Source organism: Daphnia pulex, chromosome 1 (genome assembly GCF_021134715.1).
Source record: "Daphnia pulex isolate KAP4 chromosome 1, ASM2113471v1".
Classification (NCBI taxonomy): domain Eukaryota; kingdom Metazoa; phylum Arthropoda; class Branchiopoda; order Diplostraca; family Daphniidae; genus Daphnia; species Daphnia pulex.
In genome coordinates this window covers 6070870-6086629 of record NC_060017.1, presented here as the reverse complement: position 1 = coordinate 6086629, position 15760 = coordinate 6070870, and the positions used below count along the sequence as shown (strand labels likewise).

Below are 15760 nucleotides of genomic sequence, written 5' to 3'. Positions count from 1 at the left end.
GCAATTTTTCGGTTCCACTCCCATCCTGCATATTGTTTGGATTGGCTGGCACTCTGAAGGTAAATAAGCTCTCGCGAAAGGGGAGTATCTCGACATACACACAGACATCCAAACTACGCAATAGCAAACTTAGCAGATTCACTCCGAGCGTTCGAACGAAAATAAATCCATGACATGTACAGTATGTCAGTACTGCTGATGGTGGTCTCGTGTTGCCCAGTAAAGAACAGCAATAATTCTGTGAAGCAGCAGATATGGATCATGTGGTCTTACTGCGCCTTCGTTGGAGGGAAAAACCCAACACCGTGACGACCCAGAGAAAGAGAAATCCATCTACATCCTCCATCTCATTGTTTTCCCATCCACATCATTTACCCAGCGTTTTCATGCAATTGGAATGTCCTGAAAGATTTTCACTCCTCTGTCCATCAGCGGTGATCCCACTGGCGTGGGAGACTGTCAGTGTAAAAGGAGATGTTAAAGGATCAATATTATCTCCTGGATTGGATTTCTCGGACGAGAAAATGAGAAATGTTTGATCGACCGAGTAGGCAATCTAGCCATCAGCGCATATGGATATCTACTGTAAATAAGAGAACAAAAAACAAATACCTTTTATATTTTCATCGATCCTTAGCCTAGTTAGTAGTTTGTATTCAATATTCATACATGTTAGTCTGTTGCCTGCTTTCACGTATATCATCCAATTTACATTTTATTAGGCCATATTCGTGCACGCGAGCAGTTGATGGAGTTGAAGAAAAAAATACTATATTCGTGCGAGAAAATGTTCAGTTGAACTGAATCGACAATTTCTATTTTGAGCATTTTTTAGAAATTGTTTCGGAAGTCGCGCTTCTAGTAGTTTCGATTCAACCCTCCAGTCCTCCATTTTAGCAGACTTCTTTACGATAGTTTCCTTCTTTTCCGCCAGGTCACAGTTCCAGTGAGTCGAAAAAGTTAAATATCCTCGTAATTTCGTGGATATTTACACTAATTCCGACTGAAACATGAAAATCTGGACATCTGAACATATCTTTTGGTAAGGACTAACTGTTTTGAATAACAATCTGTACCTAAACAATCAAAAATCGTTGTTGCCTAGTCGAGTCGTAGGTCGTAGCTCCACTACCCCGGGATGTGCATTACATTACATAATCAACACTTTTAATTTTAGATATCTATAAAAATATTTGTCACGTTTTTAATGTAATATTTGTGTATTTATAGTCACCCATGGGAAACTGTGGCCCAAGCTTCATGGAGGAAGTATCCAAATCCCATGAATCCAAACGTGGTGGCCATTGATGTCCTTGAAAGAGATGTGCAAAATGGAATTCTACATTCTAGAAGATTATTAAGTTCCAAGTGGGTTTTTCCAGGATGGGCCAGAAAGGTAATAAAGATCTTATTTCAAACAAAACTTTTATCTTTAATGCAAATGGAATTTTTCAGATTTTAGGTAGTGAAAGGATCTGTTTTGCCAAAGAGAATTCAACTGTGGACCCAACTAACAGAATCATGACCCTTTTTACCCAAAATGTAAGGATTTTGAAGTCACTTGCTTATGTGGAATATAAAATCAATCATTTACATAATTTTTTTTACATTTCAGTTGACATTCTGTCATTTGATGTCAATTGATGAACGTCTAAGTTATACTGCACATCCTGACGACCCTTCTAAAACATTGCTCACTCAAGAAGCAGTAGTCACAGTTAGAGGAATTCCACTTTCATCATATTTAGAGGGTTTTTTAACAAATACCATATCTTTAAATGCCAACAAGGGACGACAGGTAAATATTTTTTATCCTAAAAAATAATATGCTAAAAGCATTTATCAATACCTATCTTTTTAACTGAAGGCTATGGAATGGGTTATTGGAAAATTGAATGCTGAGGTTCATGATCTTACAACCACTGCGGCCAAGAATTTACACGTTTTGACATCTCCGCCGACGGTTCAAGCATCCAGTCTGCCAGAATGCTAGCATCAGCTTCAATTTAGTCCAAGTAAAAAAAAGATATGTTCAATGAAATGTCTCAATAGATCCGCTATTATGAGAATTCAAAGCAAGCAGATCCGAAGTTAGCACTATTTTCGATTACATTCGCGCATTTTTACAGATCAATCTATGAGAGTTGTAAACATGTTGTAAGGGTTTTCTTTGGTTACATTAATATCGTTGGTAACTGGATGGGTGCATTGTAATACAAACTGTAAATAGGTTTGAACTGCGAAATAAAACTTGCTTTATTTCCAGAAATCGGTAGGTAGAGCACAAAGTCGACAATATAACTGCAAGACTCAATTTAATATATAATCAACAGCAGCTGAAAAATTATCACAAACTGCAGTTGGCGGAACACTTGAACGGTTTTCATCTCCTGGACGATATTTTCCAGTACGAACAAGAATAGCTTTAAAGCCAGCTAGGAGTGCCCCTTCAACGTCATCGCGTACATCCTGGAGTAAAATTCGTTACGACAGTTTTAGATAATAATAATTTAATAGTTTTCCAAACAATTTTCTTTACATCTCCGATCATTATGGTTTCGTGGGGTTCGCAGTTCAATCCCTCTAACGCAGAGAGGAAAAATTTCTTTTCTGGCTTGCCCATAACTGAAGCGGTTTTGCCAGTGGCAAATTCTAAAGCTGAAACAAATGGTCCAGGTCCAAGAGCTAATCCATCTCCGCGAGAATAATAACGGCCCTTGTGAATGGCAATCAGTTCAGCTCCATTCATTAAAATCCTTAATAATATAAAATTTACTTTTTGTGAAATTCTCATGTGTAATAAGTTAAAAAAAAAAACATACTTAAAAGCACTGTTCATGGTTTCATAATCAAACTTACTGGGGGCCAACCCTACTACTACAGCATTCATTTCTCCGGAGCGCTGAAGTCCTTCGAAGTCTTCCAGTGCCGCCTCCTCAAGTAAGAGTAATGGACTGGAAGTAAGGCAAATCAGGCATTAAATGATTGACTTTTTGTTTTCTAATATCTATACAGGCCTACTTTAAGTGATGATTTTCTATGTACTGGCGGGAGACCGTTAGTGAAGTAAAAATATCGTTTTTCTCCACAGTAAATCCACATTTGGTAAGTCTTTCATACAAATAACTTTTAGATTCTTTAGTTGTATTGGTGAGAAATCTTACATTTATATCTGTGCCTTTCAGTCTAAATAAATATGATCAGTATTAGATGTTAAGTCTGGTGTAATCAAAATGATAAAAATTGATTGATTTAATTTAAACCTAAGGTGATCCTTGATTTGAATGATTTTTTCTGTGACTTCACCTTTCTAAAGCTTCTACTGCTCCATGTGTTACTTTATTTTCAATGTGAAGAGTTCCACTTAAATCCACCAAAACCGCTTTGATAGCTTCACAATGAAGTCGTTTTGCCATTTCAAAGTTGCTTCAGTTATAAAGAACAAAGATTTAATCGAATATTATTTTCGGAATTCGGACGGATAGTTAGTCGGATTGAAGCAGACAACACAATATTACAATGTTGCATTTTAACACAAAAACAAATTACGTCTGCTGTTATTATGAGTTGTCGGTTGTTGACTTAGTTCACTCACTTCAATCTTTAGCTGTTCATGTCACTTGAGTCATAGAAGGCGGTGCTGTAACCTCCCAGTCAGTATTGTGATCGTGTGTCGCAACTAGTACAATACGATAGACGATCTAGATTAAAAGCTACGTTCAGTTCTTCTGACTACACCCTCGCAACGCATATAATCAAGTGTGGAAACATTGTCGTGACACGAAGATCCTAGCAGTATGTAGCATATTATGTAGCTCATTAAAATTAGACATATTATTCGTAATGTTTTTTTTTTACATCGTTTGAGCATTTAATTTTCAGTCAGCACAAAATGTCACCTCGTTAATAATCGTGTGACGCATGTCACAGCCTGTTTTTTAAATGTAGAAGTTGAATCATGGTTGAATGAAGTCAATGATTGAAATGTCCTTCTTACATGAAAAAGTGAAATTTTCTTTTTCTTTACAGAATGATCTACAGCAACTGATTTACTTAAAATGGAAGAGGGAAATTCAGAAGATTCTAGTTTAATGGATAAGGCCAATGAAAATGCTACGCCTTTAGATGAGGAAACATCCAGCCAAAGTACAGAATGTAAGTTGACAATGTTTTCTACATTTGCCAACAAATTTCTTTAGGGATTTATTTTATAAAGCAGGTCAACTTAACTCACACCATTTAACAGAAGTTCATCAGTCTGTTTTGGATGAAACTCCAAATATAGGCAATGCCCAAGATTGTAAATTCACTGAACCCACAGTCAATGAAAATTTGGAGGAAGCTGATGTTGAGAAACACGGTGATAGTAATTCTGAGGAAGACATCCATGCTTTTCTCTTAAAGCAGACAGAAGTTGGAGAGGATGCAGTGTTGAATGGGGCAAGCAGTGCTTCACACTCTCTTAGCAATGGAAAAGAAGTCACTGATGAAACTGATAACCCACATGTGGTATTACGACACAAAGCTTCCATGGATGACGATGAAGTTTTTAGCTCAAAGCCGTCCGCCAGACAATTATTACACCAACCTTCTAAACGGCTCAGTAGTAGCATTGTTGATATCGATCAACTCGCTCGATGTCAACATCAAGCTGAAGATGTAGCAGAAGTCAAGAGTTTCACAATAGCTTTGTTGGAACTAGCTTTCGAGAAGCAACCCGAAATATCCTCAAACGCTGTTTCGACTGTACAACAGCTTGGTCGTAAACATCCTTCAACTGTTTTAAGAACGCTTCACGCATATCTGAATGCCTCTGATAGCAAGTCAACAACCAGAATTCTTTCTACAATCTTAACAATTATGGAAACTACTATCAATCCCGCTATAGAGGCAGGCCACTTGGATCATGCCTTGGCTACTGCTTTGGTTAAACTGGCTCTGAATGAAATGACTAGAAGCTCTGAACTTGTGCCTGATATTCAACTTCCTTCTTCTAATATTTTGGTGACCGTGGGCACTGTTTACTGTAAAGACGTTATCGAGCTTCTTGGAAGTCGCCTTCAATCGAATTCCATGCCGCATCCGTCCGTTCTAGTGAGTTTGGCGTCTTTGGCTACACAGAACATCTATGGAACCGTCCTTCATTTGCAAAACATATTGAAAACGGTCGTCGGGTTATTGAACACGGGTCATGTCAAAGGCAGCAGCCTGCGTTGCAGTTTTGCCACTGCTTTGGCGAAATTCAGCGAGGCTCTTTTATTCTACCTTGCCAACATGGAACGGGCTCCGGATGTATCTGTCAAACGTGACTGGTTTTACGAAGACATGGCGCAAGCATTTGAAATTCTCTTCCTACAGTGGCTACCCTGTAAGGCAACATTAACATGCCAGGAAATTCTTGAAGCCTTGGGGCAGATGTCACAACTATTATCCGAAGAACGTATTGAACAAATGGCACCAAAACTTCTACCATCACTCATCCAAAGTTACAAAGGGCCAGTCGAACCACTGTATGTCAGCCGCTGTTTAGCTCTCTTTCTGGATGCATTTTTCCACAATGGGTCGGAACTTCCGGACGTTACTGTTCACGAGTTACTTCAAGCGCTTTTTCAGCAAATGATAATTCTGCCGGATTACAATCAACCGTTAACCGTCAAGAATAACTATGAGGTACGTATTGCAAATAAGAGTCGAATTTAGTTGTAGACTAATCCAGCACTTTTATTTTTAGGTATTGCGATGCCTAGAACGCTTGGCACGAGTACATTTGGATAAAGTGGTGAGTTTTTTACTCATTAAAGTAGAGCAAACGGGCGAACAAGTTCGCATAGCTGCTTTGACAGTGCTCAAGCACTTGATCAATTCACTTAAAGATCAAATGGAGCCTCACGTTGCAGTCATTGGAGCCCAGTTAAAAACTCTTTCCATGAGTGATACAAATTCCCTATCGAATAATGTCAAAAAAGCTCTCGTCCAAGTAATTGTGGCAATGGCCGTGCAAGGACATCTTTCAGCCTCGGATACGATTCATTCCGGCAGACACATTCAATTGATCGCCTTCTTGTTGAAGTTATGCACATTATCGTCAGGACCAGATGTAGGTCCAATTTCGCCATCTGGATTAGACGTTTTTCTGCATCCTCTCAATAGAGCATCCGGATTAAGAGGAAGTATCAGTTCGATTTCATCCAACGTAGTTTCCAACGATGAATTGAGACAAATGTGCGAAAACGTCATCCATCTGCTGGTGACCACTCAGGCTCAAATGGAAGACCTCTTTTGGCCACTCCTACTCCGCTACGCTCTCGATCCTGAACACAATAGAGCCTTTGGAGTTATCTCTCGAGCTTTAGCTCATCTAGTTACGAAAAGGCGACAAGAATTCTCCGTTGGGTCTGCCTCAGGTAAAAACAAGTACAATTTATTTGAATTCCTGTAATACATTTCCATTTGCTTAAATTTTCAGATGTGCCTAGTTCGACCGCTATTGTCGCCCGATTCTTTGTCTTAGCCAGATCACCTGTCCCATTGGAGAAATGTTCCTCCATTTTAACATTCTTGCAGCATTTCTCTGCAATTGTTCATCCGTCTCTGGCTCAGCTATGGCAAGCTGAACTACCCCAACTGGCCAGTCAGCTTAAAGGAAATGTAATGGAACAATCCGCTAATCAGAACGAATGGTCGCTTTCGTTGGAGAAGTTGGCAGGTTAGATGTGACCATATACCAACTTTATTATAATATAATGATTATTTAAAGTTTACCATAATTTAATGATAAGATGTGACCCTTGCAAGAATGAAACTTGCAGCACCTGATTGGACTCGTCTGTTGGCCACGGATCTACTTGACCAAGTTGCTCTCTATGGGCAACAGCCACTTGAAAGAGGATTCTTGCTAAATCTTATCGGAGTGTGCGTTTATCATGGAGTCATAACCCAAGGTCCAAGCTATGGTAAACAAAATACTGACAATCACTTATAATTGCTACATATTTTAACTCATTGCATGATAATGTAAATTTTGTTCATTTTCAGCTATGGACTTTATCATGACATCAGTCCGTCACAACATGATCGAAGAGAGCATCGGATGTGCCTCCGCAATGGGTAAATATTCAAGATTCATTTTATTATTTAATTTCAAAACTAAAATAACAAAATTTATTACATTACATAGGATGGTGTGCTCGTGGACATCTAGACGTCGCTCTGCTAAGATTGCAAAACTTGGAACGTAATGATTATGGCCGTAAGTCAACTGGCTTCCTAGGATTCATGAAAGAAAGCCGAAGTGAATTGGAGTCGGATATGTTAAAATGTACTGCCGCCCGGTGTTATGCTCGCATTGTTACTGATGCCCCGGCTACCGAGTTACTTTTAAAAGTCGACAAGCATATCATTCGAGCCATAATTTACATTCTACAGTCTTCTAAAGACCGCCTAGTCCGTCAAGAAGGGTTGGATGCGGTGGCATCAGTCGCTCGGGCCCTTTGGCCTGAACGTCTTCAAGAGCGATACGTTTTAGTTAAGCGCCCTGATTTACTGAAGGAAACTTTAGTCCAGCTCAAGTACGTTTCCCCTGCGGATCAAAATAGTCATGCTGGATCCCCTTCTGAACTTCAGCGTTTGGTAGAAGTTTCCCGTTTCGTCGTTCGTGGCTTGGATTCCTTGTCTGCACTTGTGTAAGTAAAACTTTGAGTTTCAAGCCAGTTCTCATTATCTGAATTTATTCTTTATAATGCAATTTCAGTCGACTCCCACCAGTGCTGGGTCCGGACGATCAATCGACAGTGCTGGAAACTGGGCTTGAGAGAGGAATACCTCTCTATACCAAACTTTGTCAATTTGCCATGGAAGAGTGTTGGATGATTGATGCTTCATTGGCAGCAAATCATTTACTGATAGCCCTTGAAGGCCTTACGCTCCATCTTCTCCGATCATCTCCGGATCCAGGCATGGTCGATGTAATCTTTTCTCAACTTATGCCGTGGGCCAACGGACCAGAGGGACCGATGCGTCGAGCGGCTCTTACTTTGTTAAGATTGACGCTAACCACTTTTGTTCGTGAGGTTGAATTTGAACCTGGTGCACCAACGCGCTTTGGTCAAGGCCACATTATGATTGCGAGGGTTAGTTCGTTGTATAAGCAAACGAGTGTACTAAAGTTAATTACATTCTTATTTTAGATCTTGCCACGTTGTACGGATCCTGAGTCCGCCGTCCGTGATTTGGCAGTTGATTGCCTGGGCCTGATCCTTGAGATAATTTCAAAATATCTGGGCTATAGTCGCGAATACGAAAAATCTTCAATTGAGAAATTAGAATCACTAAAGGCCGGTTTAGGTTCAGCTGACCCCACCCCATCATTAATTGAGCTTGCCAATCTTTTGAATTCAAAAACTCCGGCTAGTGATGTTTGGGCTTTCCTTGAATCGGCAGCCTGCGGATTGAGTGATCCTTTGCCAACGAGTTCAAGTGGTGTATCTTTCGTCATGTGCTTGGTGTTGAAGGTAAACATTAAATTTCATGTTTCAAAAGAAATGTTTACGATATTAATTTTTGCGCATTAGGTTCGAGGAGGTGAAATCCATTTGCGAATTAAAGAGCTGTTGGACATGCTCTTGTCTCGCTTAAGGAATGTTGAATGCCCGCAAACGCGACGGTCCATCCTGAACGGCGTTTGTTTGTTAGCCTCTCACCAACGGGACACGGTGGCGTCAGCTTTGCTCTCACATTCCTTGCCTCATAACGAGGACATATCAGATTGCTGGAGAGCCTTAGCCGCTGATCCGACCCAATCTACGGCTATCCTGGACCATCTAATTGACATTTTGACTCACGCCGCCCCCTACGAGGAACGTGGGCCACATGCAAACGAGGCTATCGTCTCATTCCGTCTCCTTTCCGCCATCTCAGCTCTTAAATCGATGTGTCTCGTTCAGCAAATTTCCAGCGCTTTACAGGTAAAATGTCATTTTTCCACGCATTGAATGATTGAATATTAATTAAGTGTCATTTAATTTGCGTTTGTATTTTAATAGACTCGCTTTCCACACGTGTTTTGCCTCCTAATTTTGGCACAGAGCTGTCTGCTTGGTGCATCGCCACCAATTCATTTCCCAACTACTGGCACCGACCAGCTCTCCTTCGTGCCAGTAAATCGAGAGGCATATCGCTTAAATCCGTATCAAATGTGTGCCGACACTTTTAAATCCGTGATTCTTTGCGTCCAACTTGATCCCCTAATGGAACCCCTCACGGAACACCGTCACTGGACTAATTCAGGAGATCTTAACGCTTTTTGCGCTTTAGTTGCAAGCATGACAGCGCTTTGCACTGTTTTTACAACAGCGAACTTGCCGTACATGATCGCCTCTTTCAACACTGCGCTTAAGAGTAGTCACCAACGCCACAGATTGGCAGCAGTTGCCTTCTATGCCGAATTAATTCATCAACGAGCCAGTGGCAGAGACCTTGATGGAGTTATTCGCGGTTTGACTTCATCGCTTCCGGATTCGTCTTTGTTGATCCGACGCATTGCGCTCAAGGGCTTGGGAGCATTAGGGGAATGTGATCCTCGTCATTTGGAAGCACTTGCACCTTCTGTTCTGAACGCTCTAATGGAAGGCCTAGAAGAAGATGGGCGCGAACCTAATGAAGGAAATTCTGGCACGGCTAGAGAAGCATTAGAAGGACTGTTACGTTTGGTTCCAGTAGTTTCTTCGCATGAAGTAGATCGACTGGCTTCTCGCTTAGCCCTACGTGTTCGTCCATTTTTCGAACATGAACTACCTCAAGTTCGTCAGGCAGCGATAGCTCTGCTTGCCCAGCTGTTTACTTCAGGATCTACTTTGTCGACAAAGTCGGCTAGCGCCCAACTTGCTGAACAGGTTGGTACATTCACTATCAAGTCCGTTTGATCAGTTTAATATTTATAATTTTTGCATTCTCAATTTAGGTACATGCGACATTAACTAGTCTTCTTCTTCATTTGAACGAGTCCGATCCCAATGTTATTCGAGCTTGCAAGTTGGCGTTGCGTCAAGCTGGACCTCTGCTGGACCGTAGCTTCGACGCTGACAAAGTTGGTATGGGTAGAATTAGCGCCATGTTTCAAGCACACTTGCCTGATGAGGGGCGCCTGAATTACCTCACTTTTCTGACTGATTTGGTGAAATTAATTGCTGTTGATTGTGAGGAATGGATCAGTAGCAATTATCTGCCCGCTGCGACGTCTTATTTCAAAAGTTCAGCCCCCGAGCTGCGAGCAAATGCCGCGCTCTTTGTGGGTCTGCTCTGTGGAGCAAGCCAGGCGAATACTATCGCGTCTCAGCAGCGGAATGTTTCGTTGAGTTTAATTCGCTTGCTCCATGATCCGGTGAAATCCGTTCGGCTTCAAGCGATGAGTGCCATCAGCTTGATGTTTGGATGAAACGTGTTTATGGACGTCATAAATTTTCCCACCATTTTGTTGTTGAGTCCTAGTCTCCCCTAAACTTATGCTATCCACATTCGATGTAAGATTAGACTACTTTCTTCATCTTTCTGACATTTGCTTGATTCTTCAAATTTCTGTCATTTCTAGTTTGTTCCGAGTGCCTTTTCCAAGTTTTCGCATATTTATTAAAGTTTACTGTTTAGAACGAACGTTTGAACGTCAGTTATTTGAAGCAATTTGTTGGTGAATACAGGGAAGATTGAATATAGTGGACACATTTTACAGTTATTTGGAACAATCAAATTTCAAATGGCTTTGGATAAAATATCTTTCTTTCCTTCTCAAAATAATCATAAATATCCGATTGTTTTATTATCCTTTATTGTCTTGATGGCGCGAATACTGAATGCGGTCGTCGAATTTTTAACGGGATCTTTCAAGTTTCATGTTATGATATATCTGAGTAGGTTATAGTTTTTGTAGGACAACACAAGTACAAAACAATTTTTTTTTCTTTAATTATGCAGCGCACTCCTGCTACCTTCCTGATGGAAAGAAACAAATAAAAAAAAAGGCCAAACATGTGTCATAGCGACAACCTTAGTTAATGATCGAAACAACTATTTGTATAATTGTATCTGTATACCGTAACCGTTACAAATATCTGGCGTAGGTGTCACAGACCTGTGAACTTCACTGCCCTTAGGAAGTAGGAAATACGAACAATAAAAAGTCCGTAGCGCATAGAAGAAGAGGCTTCCTCAACAGGTGTGGTTAGAGCAAGGAAAACGAATCAGTATGAAAACAAACCGGGTTTGAGTCAGAACTGTCAAAATTCTGCCAAGTTTTCGCTACATTTTCCTCAATGGCTGGAAAAAGTGTCTGTGTAACTTATTTACTGTGGTTGATAGGAGGATGGTTTGGCTTGCATCAGATTTATTTGCGGCGAGATCGGCATGCATTTCTAATCTGGTCGTCGGCAGCCGGTTATTTAGGGTTTGGTTTACTCAGAGATTTGTGGAGGATTCCTGAATATGTGAAGGATGCCAATGAAGATCCAGGATACATGGAAGAACTGATCAAAAATATGAAGAAAAAACGAAAAGTAAGATATTATTTACAAAAATACATGTGTCTGAACAAACCTCTAGCATCTCTAACATTTTTTGCAGCCTCCCTACAATATTTTCCGTCAGTTTGGGGGAGTTATTGTTGGAAACCTTTGGGTAATACAAATATTGTTTAATAGACTATATTTGTACACTATACATTCAAATTATTTTTGTGTTTAAGGGTTGGATTTTCCAATTAGCTATTCCAGAAGAAACAGTGTTTGGCATTAATTTAAGTTTTCTTGAATTATTTATACCAGTTGCCATTGCTTTAGGTAGTATAATAATTGAAATTGTACTTTCACAACTACTGTGTTATATAATTTTTAAAAATGTTTTGTAGGGGTGCATACTGTTGGAAATGTTGGAAGAATTCAAGGGTCTTTTCTCTATCCCTTGATAGGGGCTTCTTCTCTATTATTTTTGAAATTCTTTGATGTTGAAGGCATATCAATAGCAGCTTTCCTTTCTTCCATGCTTTTTGAAGCAAAAGGTGCTCAGTGGAGGAGGACTCCAAACCCAAGACCCAATTTTTGCAAGTAAAATATGGTTACCAATTAAATAATGATTAATAATACTCAACCAAAATATGTTTTTGAACTAACAGGCGGATGTCTTATCTTGGAATATGTGTACTTTTGTATTCCAGTCTGTGGGTTTCTTATTTATATTTCAATGCTGAAATGACAGACTCTTCTGGCGAATCAATAAAGTTCCGCGATGGTAAATTAGTATATCAATGCCAACATTGAATGTAGTAAATCTAAATTATTTCTAAATTAAAAGGTGTGGCAAATTTCCTGACCTCACCGCTATGGACGGATTTCAAGCGCACTTTTAACACTTTAATCACATCGTTGTGGACTCGAGGATGGCATGAAACTTGGAAGCAATTCATGGACGATTTAGATCCATTTGGGGAACATCAAGCATTAAAGGTGAAATCAATTCTTTATTTGAAACAGTCGGACATTTTCATTTTATTTTAATCAAGGTGTTGGGGCTTGAGAGTAACGCTACACAAGTGGAAATCACGGCAAGGTATGTTGTACAACTCGTAGGTAAAATTAATAATTATTTATGTACAATATGTGTGAATATCATAGGTGGAGAAAGCTTTCCAAAGAATGGCACCCTGATCGCTACGTAAACCCCGATAAGAAACTAGAAGCCCAAGAAAAGTTCATGGAATTTAGCGCTGCATACGAAACCATTTCAAAAATTAAATCTCGTCGTGCTAGGAAAAACAATTCTTTTCAAGATTATTAATGATACTTGTGTTCTAATTTTCATTCAGCTAAAACTATTTTTTCCCCCGTCAACTAGCATTTTTTTCAATTCAGTCACATCTGATCATACTTAAAATCTATTTTTAGCTTGATTATCTATTGCATTAGAAAATGTTCTAATACCATCATATGTGTGTCGTTAATCTCTCCGTCCGCAACTGAGGTAATCTGTAATATCTACAAATTTTTAGAAACATATTGTCAATAGATACACGTTAAGTAAAATTACTAGGCTTTTTACCTAGTTCTATTATATATTAAAAAATTAATAAATGAATCAATAAAAAATTGTTTTTGAAATTCTCGTTGGTTGAGAACATGTTTTAAGGTATGTAGGCCTAAATATTTGTTTTTATAGTCTCTTACGGCAATGTTTAGATCGCGAATTAATTTCTACTTAATACATTGATGAATGTATAGTAGCGGCGAAAATAATCAATCCAAACTGAGATTATTGAGTTACTGAGTTCGTTCATGGGTTCGTTCAACTCCAAATTGTCTAGGAGGTAAACCCGCGACAAAAAAGACACGCATGCCATCTCTGTTCAAATTTAACAACTAATTGTGAGAACTGTCATGCCAAAAGGTGAAATTTGTAAAAAAAAATCTAAAAAATTAACTAGTTAAAATTTATTCCATAAGTATTTTTATGATAATTTATGATTATAAAAAAGTAATTCACATTTGTTTTACAATTTAAAAGCTTTACACGTGGATGAAATTAATTTTCTTTTTTAGGGAAATGTTAAGAAACCATATCAGAGGTAGGCAACCCCGCCGCATGGCGTCAGAAACGCCGAAAAAAAAATCTTCTTAAACATTTTGGAACCGGCGTGAAAGTTATATTGGTTAAATACAACATTTAGTGGGCAACTTGGTGAGAGAAAAGGTAGAGATCTTTAATTAAGATTCTAGGGGCACAATTGTTCTAAAAGTTGCAGTTGAATCCTTTAGGGTTTCTTGTGCGAGTTGTTTACAGTTTTTCACGCTCGTCTGGATTGAAATGCGTGGTCTATTTTAATAGTTTTCGAATCTCTAATACGTCAACAAATTTTATTTATTATTTTGTCAGTATCTTAAATTAATTCAGATCCATGGCGGGAGTTGATCAACTAAAGATGGAGGAATTAGACCATGAAGCATATGAATCAGAAAACCTCCAAGACACCAGTGACTTTACAGGGGATAATGGTGCTGGAGATACTGATTCCATGATGGAAGACCCTGTGAGTGTTATAGTGTATTAGCTAATAGAAAACGTCATTTCAAATGTTTTGCCTCTGCAGGAGCTGGAAGCAATCAAGGCTCGTGTAAGGGAGATGGAGGAAGAAGCTGAAAAACTAAAAATGCTGCAATCAGAGGTGGAGAAACAAATCAACAGTCCAACTGGTGTTGGTAAGTTCACACAGTGCACATTGATAAATATACCTTAACCTTAATTTTGTGTTGTTAATATTTAGCAAGTTCACCCAATATGTCAGTTGAAGAAAAAATGGAAGTTGATGCCCGCTCAGTCTTTGTTGGAAATGTAAGGTTACTGTTTACTAGTCAATGCATTTCATCGTTTTGACACGAAACATTCACTGGTTCATTTAGGTTGATTATGGGGCAACTGCAGAAGAATTAGAACAACATTTCCATGGCTGTGGTTCCATTAACAGAGTTACCATACTCTGCAACAAATGGGATGGCCAACCTAAAGGTTTTGCCTATATTGAATTTGGAGACAAAGATTCTGTTCAAACTGCCATGGCACTGGATGAATCTCTATTTCGGGGCCGACAGATCAAAGTATATATAAACAACTTGTGATCTTCTTGCATGAAAGAATGCCAATATTTTAACTTAAATAAATTTGGTTTACTTTAGGTCATGTTAAAACGTACCAACAGACCAGGAATCAGTTCTAGCAATAGACCTCCAAGAGGTGCTAGAGGTCGTGGGGCTAGAGGAACTCGTGCGTTCCCTTCTTTCGGATTCAGACCAATGAGGAGACCTAGGTAACTTCATGATGCCACAGACACATTTACAGTTTCCACTTCCATAATATTTTTATTTAAAAAAAAACAGAGGTAGGAGAGCAGCATTTTTCGCACCTTATTAAGCAAGACTTGCCCGTCGTATTTTTTTTGTCTGCCCAAAATTTAACAAAGTTTCGTTTGAAAGCTGATGAGATGGGGAAGGGGTATGATTCGTGAAAAATCACTTGACCCGGGCTCCATTTTTAAGGAAATTCTGATGCTGCTGATGTCTCTTTTGTTGAAATGGACTGAAGTGAGAACTGTTTTTAAAAGAATTCTGTGTTCTGTACTTGACTGCACGTTGGGATCACGTGCGATGGATGGAATGGAATAATACAATTGTGGACAACTGTCAAGAACGTACGTATTCGCCAAAATTATTGTTTATTTCACACGAATGGTCTGTACAGTGTACACGTGAGGCAAGATCTAGCTCATCTATCAAATTTTCGCCAATTCATTTGAAATGGCGATGGTGTCCTTGGTGAGTGAATATAACTTTATATAACTAGCGAATATTAAGTTTTTTCTATTTCTCTAGGGAGGCGGAAAGGTTCACTGCTTTTATCAGTTATGCAGCAAGAGGTAACATACATTTTTAGCTTCTGGGTGCTATATATGTAGTGTTATATGAATAACAATATCACTTCTAGAGTTCTAACAGCAGTGATATTATCTATATTACTACTAGCACGGCTCTGATCAAAGCTCAATCTGTGCTTCCGGTCCTTTCTACAGTAGACTTTTTATAGAAAACTTGTCACAGGCTCTTTAAGTTTTTTTTTCTCCTTCAGTAGATATTTAAATATTTTTCATGATTTTTTAACAACATTTTTCTTTGCAATTATCGTTGTTTTTTCGTTTGTCGTTTCAACCGCTCGTGCGTCTTGTTCCTATGTT

The 15760-nt window shown here is 39.1% G+C and overlaps 5 protein-coding genes across 10 annotated transcripts; 4 read left to right on the top strand and 1 right to left on the bottom strand.

Annotated features, from left to right (window-relative positions):
- The first annotated feature begins 892 nt into the window (after window positions 1–892).
- On the top strand, window positions 893–2237 carry LOC124191121 (protein slowmo-like). Its single transcript, XM_046584138.1, has 5 exons — window positions 893–1042; window positions 1231–1396; window positions 1456–1542; window positions 1616–1798; window positions 1868–2237. The coding sequence occupies exons 1-5, from the start codon at window positions 1011–1013 to the stop codon at window positions 1991–1993; spliced, it is 594 nt and encodes a 197-aa protein (XP_046440094.1). The 5' UTR covers window positions 893–1010; the 3' UTR covers window positions 1994–2237.
- Window position 2238: 1 nt separating this feature from the next.
- Window positions 2239–3516, bottom strand: LOC124191106 (haloacid dehalogenase-like hydrolase domain-containing protein 2). The gene is made up of 5 exons (XM_046584112.1): window positions 3307–3516; window positions 3022–3186; window positions 2823–2954; window positions 2540–2756; window positions 2239–2469 (listed from the first exon to the last, which is right to left on the bottom strand). The coding sequence occupies exons 1-5, from the start codon at window positions 3414–3416 to the stop codon at window positions 2311–2313; spliced, it is 783 nt and encodes a 260-aa protein (XP_046440068.1). The 5' UTR covers window positions 3417–3516; the 3' UTR covers window positions 2239–2310.
- A 42-nt stretch (window positions 3517–3558) lies between these two features.
- Window positions 3559–10706, top strand: LOC124191072 (maestro heat-like repeat-containing protein family member 1). Of its 2 annotated transcripts, none has more exons than XM_046584056.1 (13): window positions 3559–3795; window positions 4030–4155; window positions 4220–5670; window positions 5732–6404; window positions 6467–6706; window positions 6780–6953; window positions 7036–7107; window positions 7178–7682; window positions 7751–8129; window positions 8187–8510; window positions 8571–8963; window positions 9042–9890; window positions 9959–10706. In XM_046584056.1, exons 2-13 carry the CDS (start codon window positions 4059–4061, stop codon window positions 10430–10432), a joined length of 5631 nt encoding a protein of 1876 aa, XP_046440012.1. In that variant the 5' UTR covers window positions 3559–3795; window positions 4030–4058; the 3' UTR covers window positions 10433–10706. The 2 variants fall into 2 exon arrangements, with proteins under 2 accessions (XP_046440012.1, XP_046440002.1); XM_046584046.1 differs by having other exon boundaries at window positions 3624–3795; window positions 4217–5670.
- Window positions 10707–11041: 335 nt separating this feature from the next.
- On the top strand, window positions 11042–13067 carry LOC124191098 (dnaJ homolog subfamily C member 22-like). Its single transcript, XM_046584101.1, has 8 exons — window positions 11042–11543; window positions 11611–11664; window positions 11732–11825; window positions 11894–12089; window positions 12158–12273; window positions 12337–12488; window positions 12545–12591; window positions 12657–13067. Exons 1-8 carry the CDS (start codon window positions 11304–11306, stop codon window positions 12817–12819), a joined length of 1062 nt encoding a protein of 353 aa, XP_046440057.1. The 5' UTR covers window positions 11042–11303; the 3' UTR covers window positions 12820–13067.
- Window positions 13068–13570: 503 nt separating this feature from the next.
- Window positions 13571–15216, top strand: LOC124191025 (polyadenylate-binding protein 2-like). 5 transcript variants are annotated; one of them, XM_046583966.1, is made up of 7 exons: window positions 13571–13728; window positions 13912–14065; window positions 14126–14234; window positions 14300–14367; window positions 14436–14630; window positions 14709–14839; window positions 14907–15216. In XM_046583966.1, exons 2-7 carry the CDS (start codon window positions 13934–13936, stop codon window positions 14941–14943), a joined length of 672 nt encoding a protein of 223 aa, XP_046439922.1. In that variant the 5' UTR covers window positions 13571–13728; window positions 13912–13933; the 3' UTR covers window positions 14944–15216. The 5 variants fall into 5 exon arrangements, with proteins under 5 accessions (XP_046439922.1, XP_046439940.1, XP_046439933.1 ...); XM_046583984.1 differs by having other exon boundaries at window positions 13572–13728; window positions 14910–15216; XM_046583977.1 differs by having other exon boundaries at window positions 13583–13728; window positions 13930–14065.
- The last annotated feature ends 544 nt before the right edge of the window (window positions 15217–15760 follow it).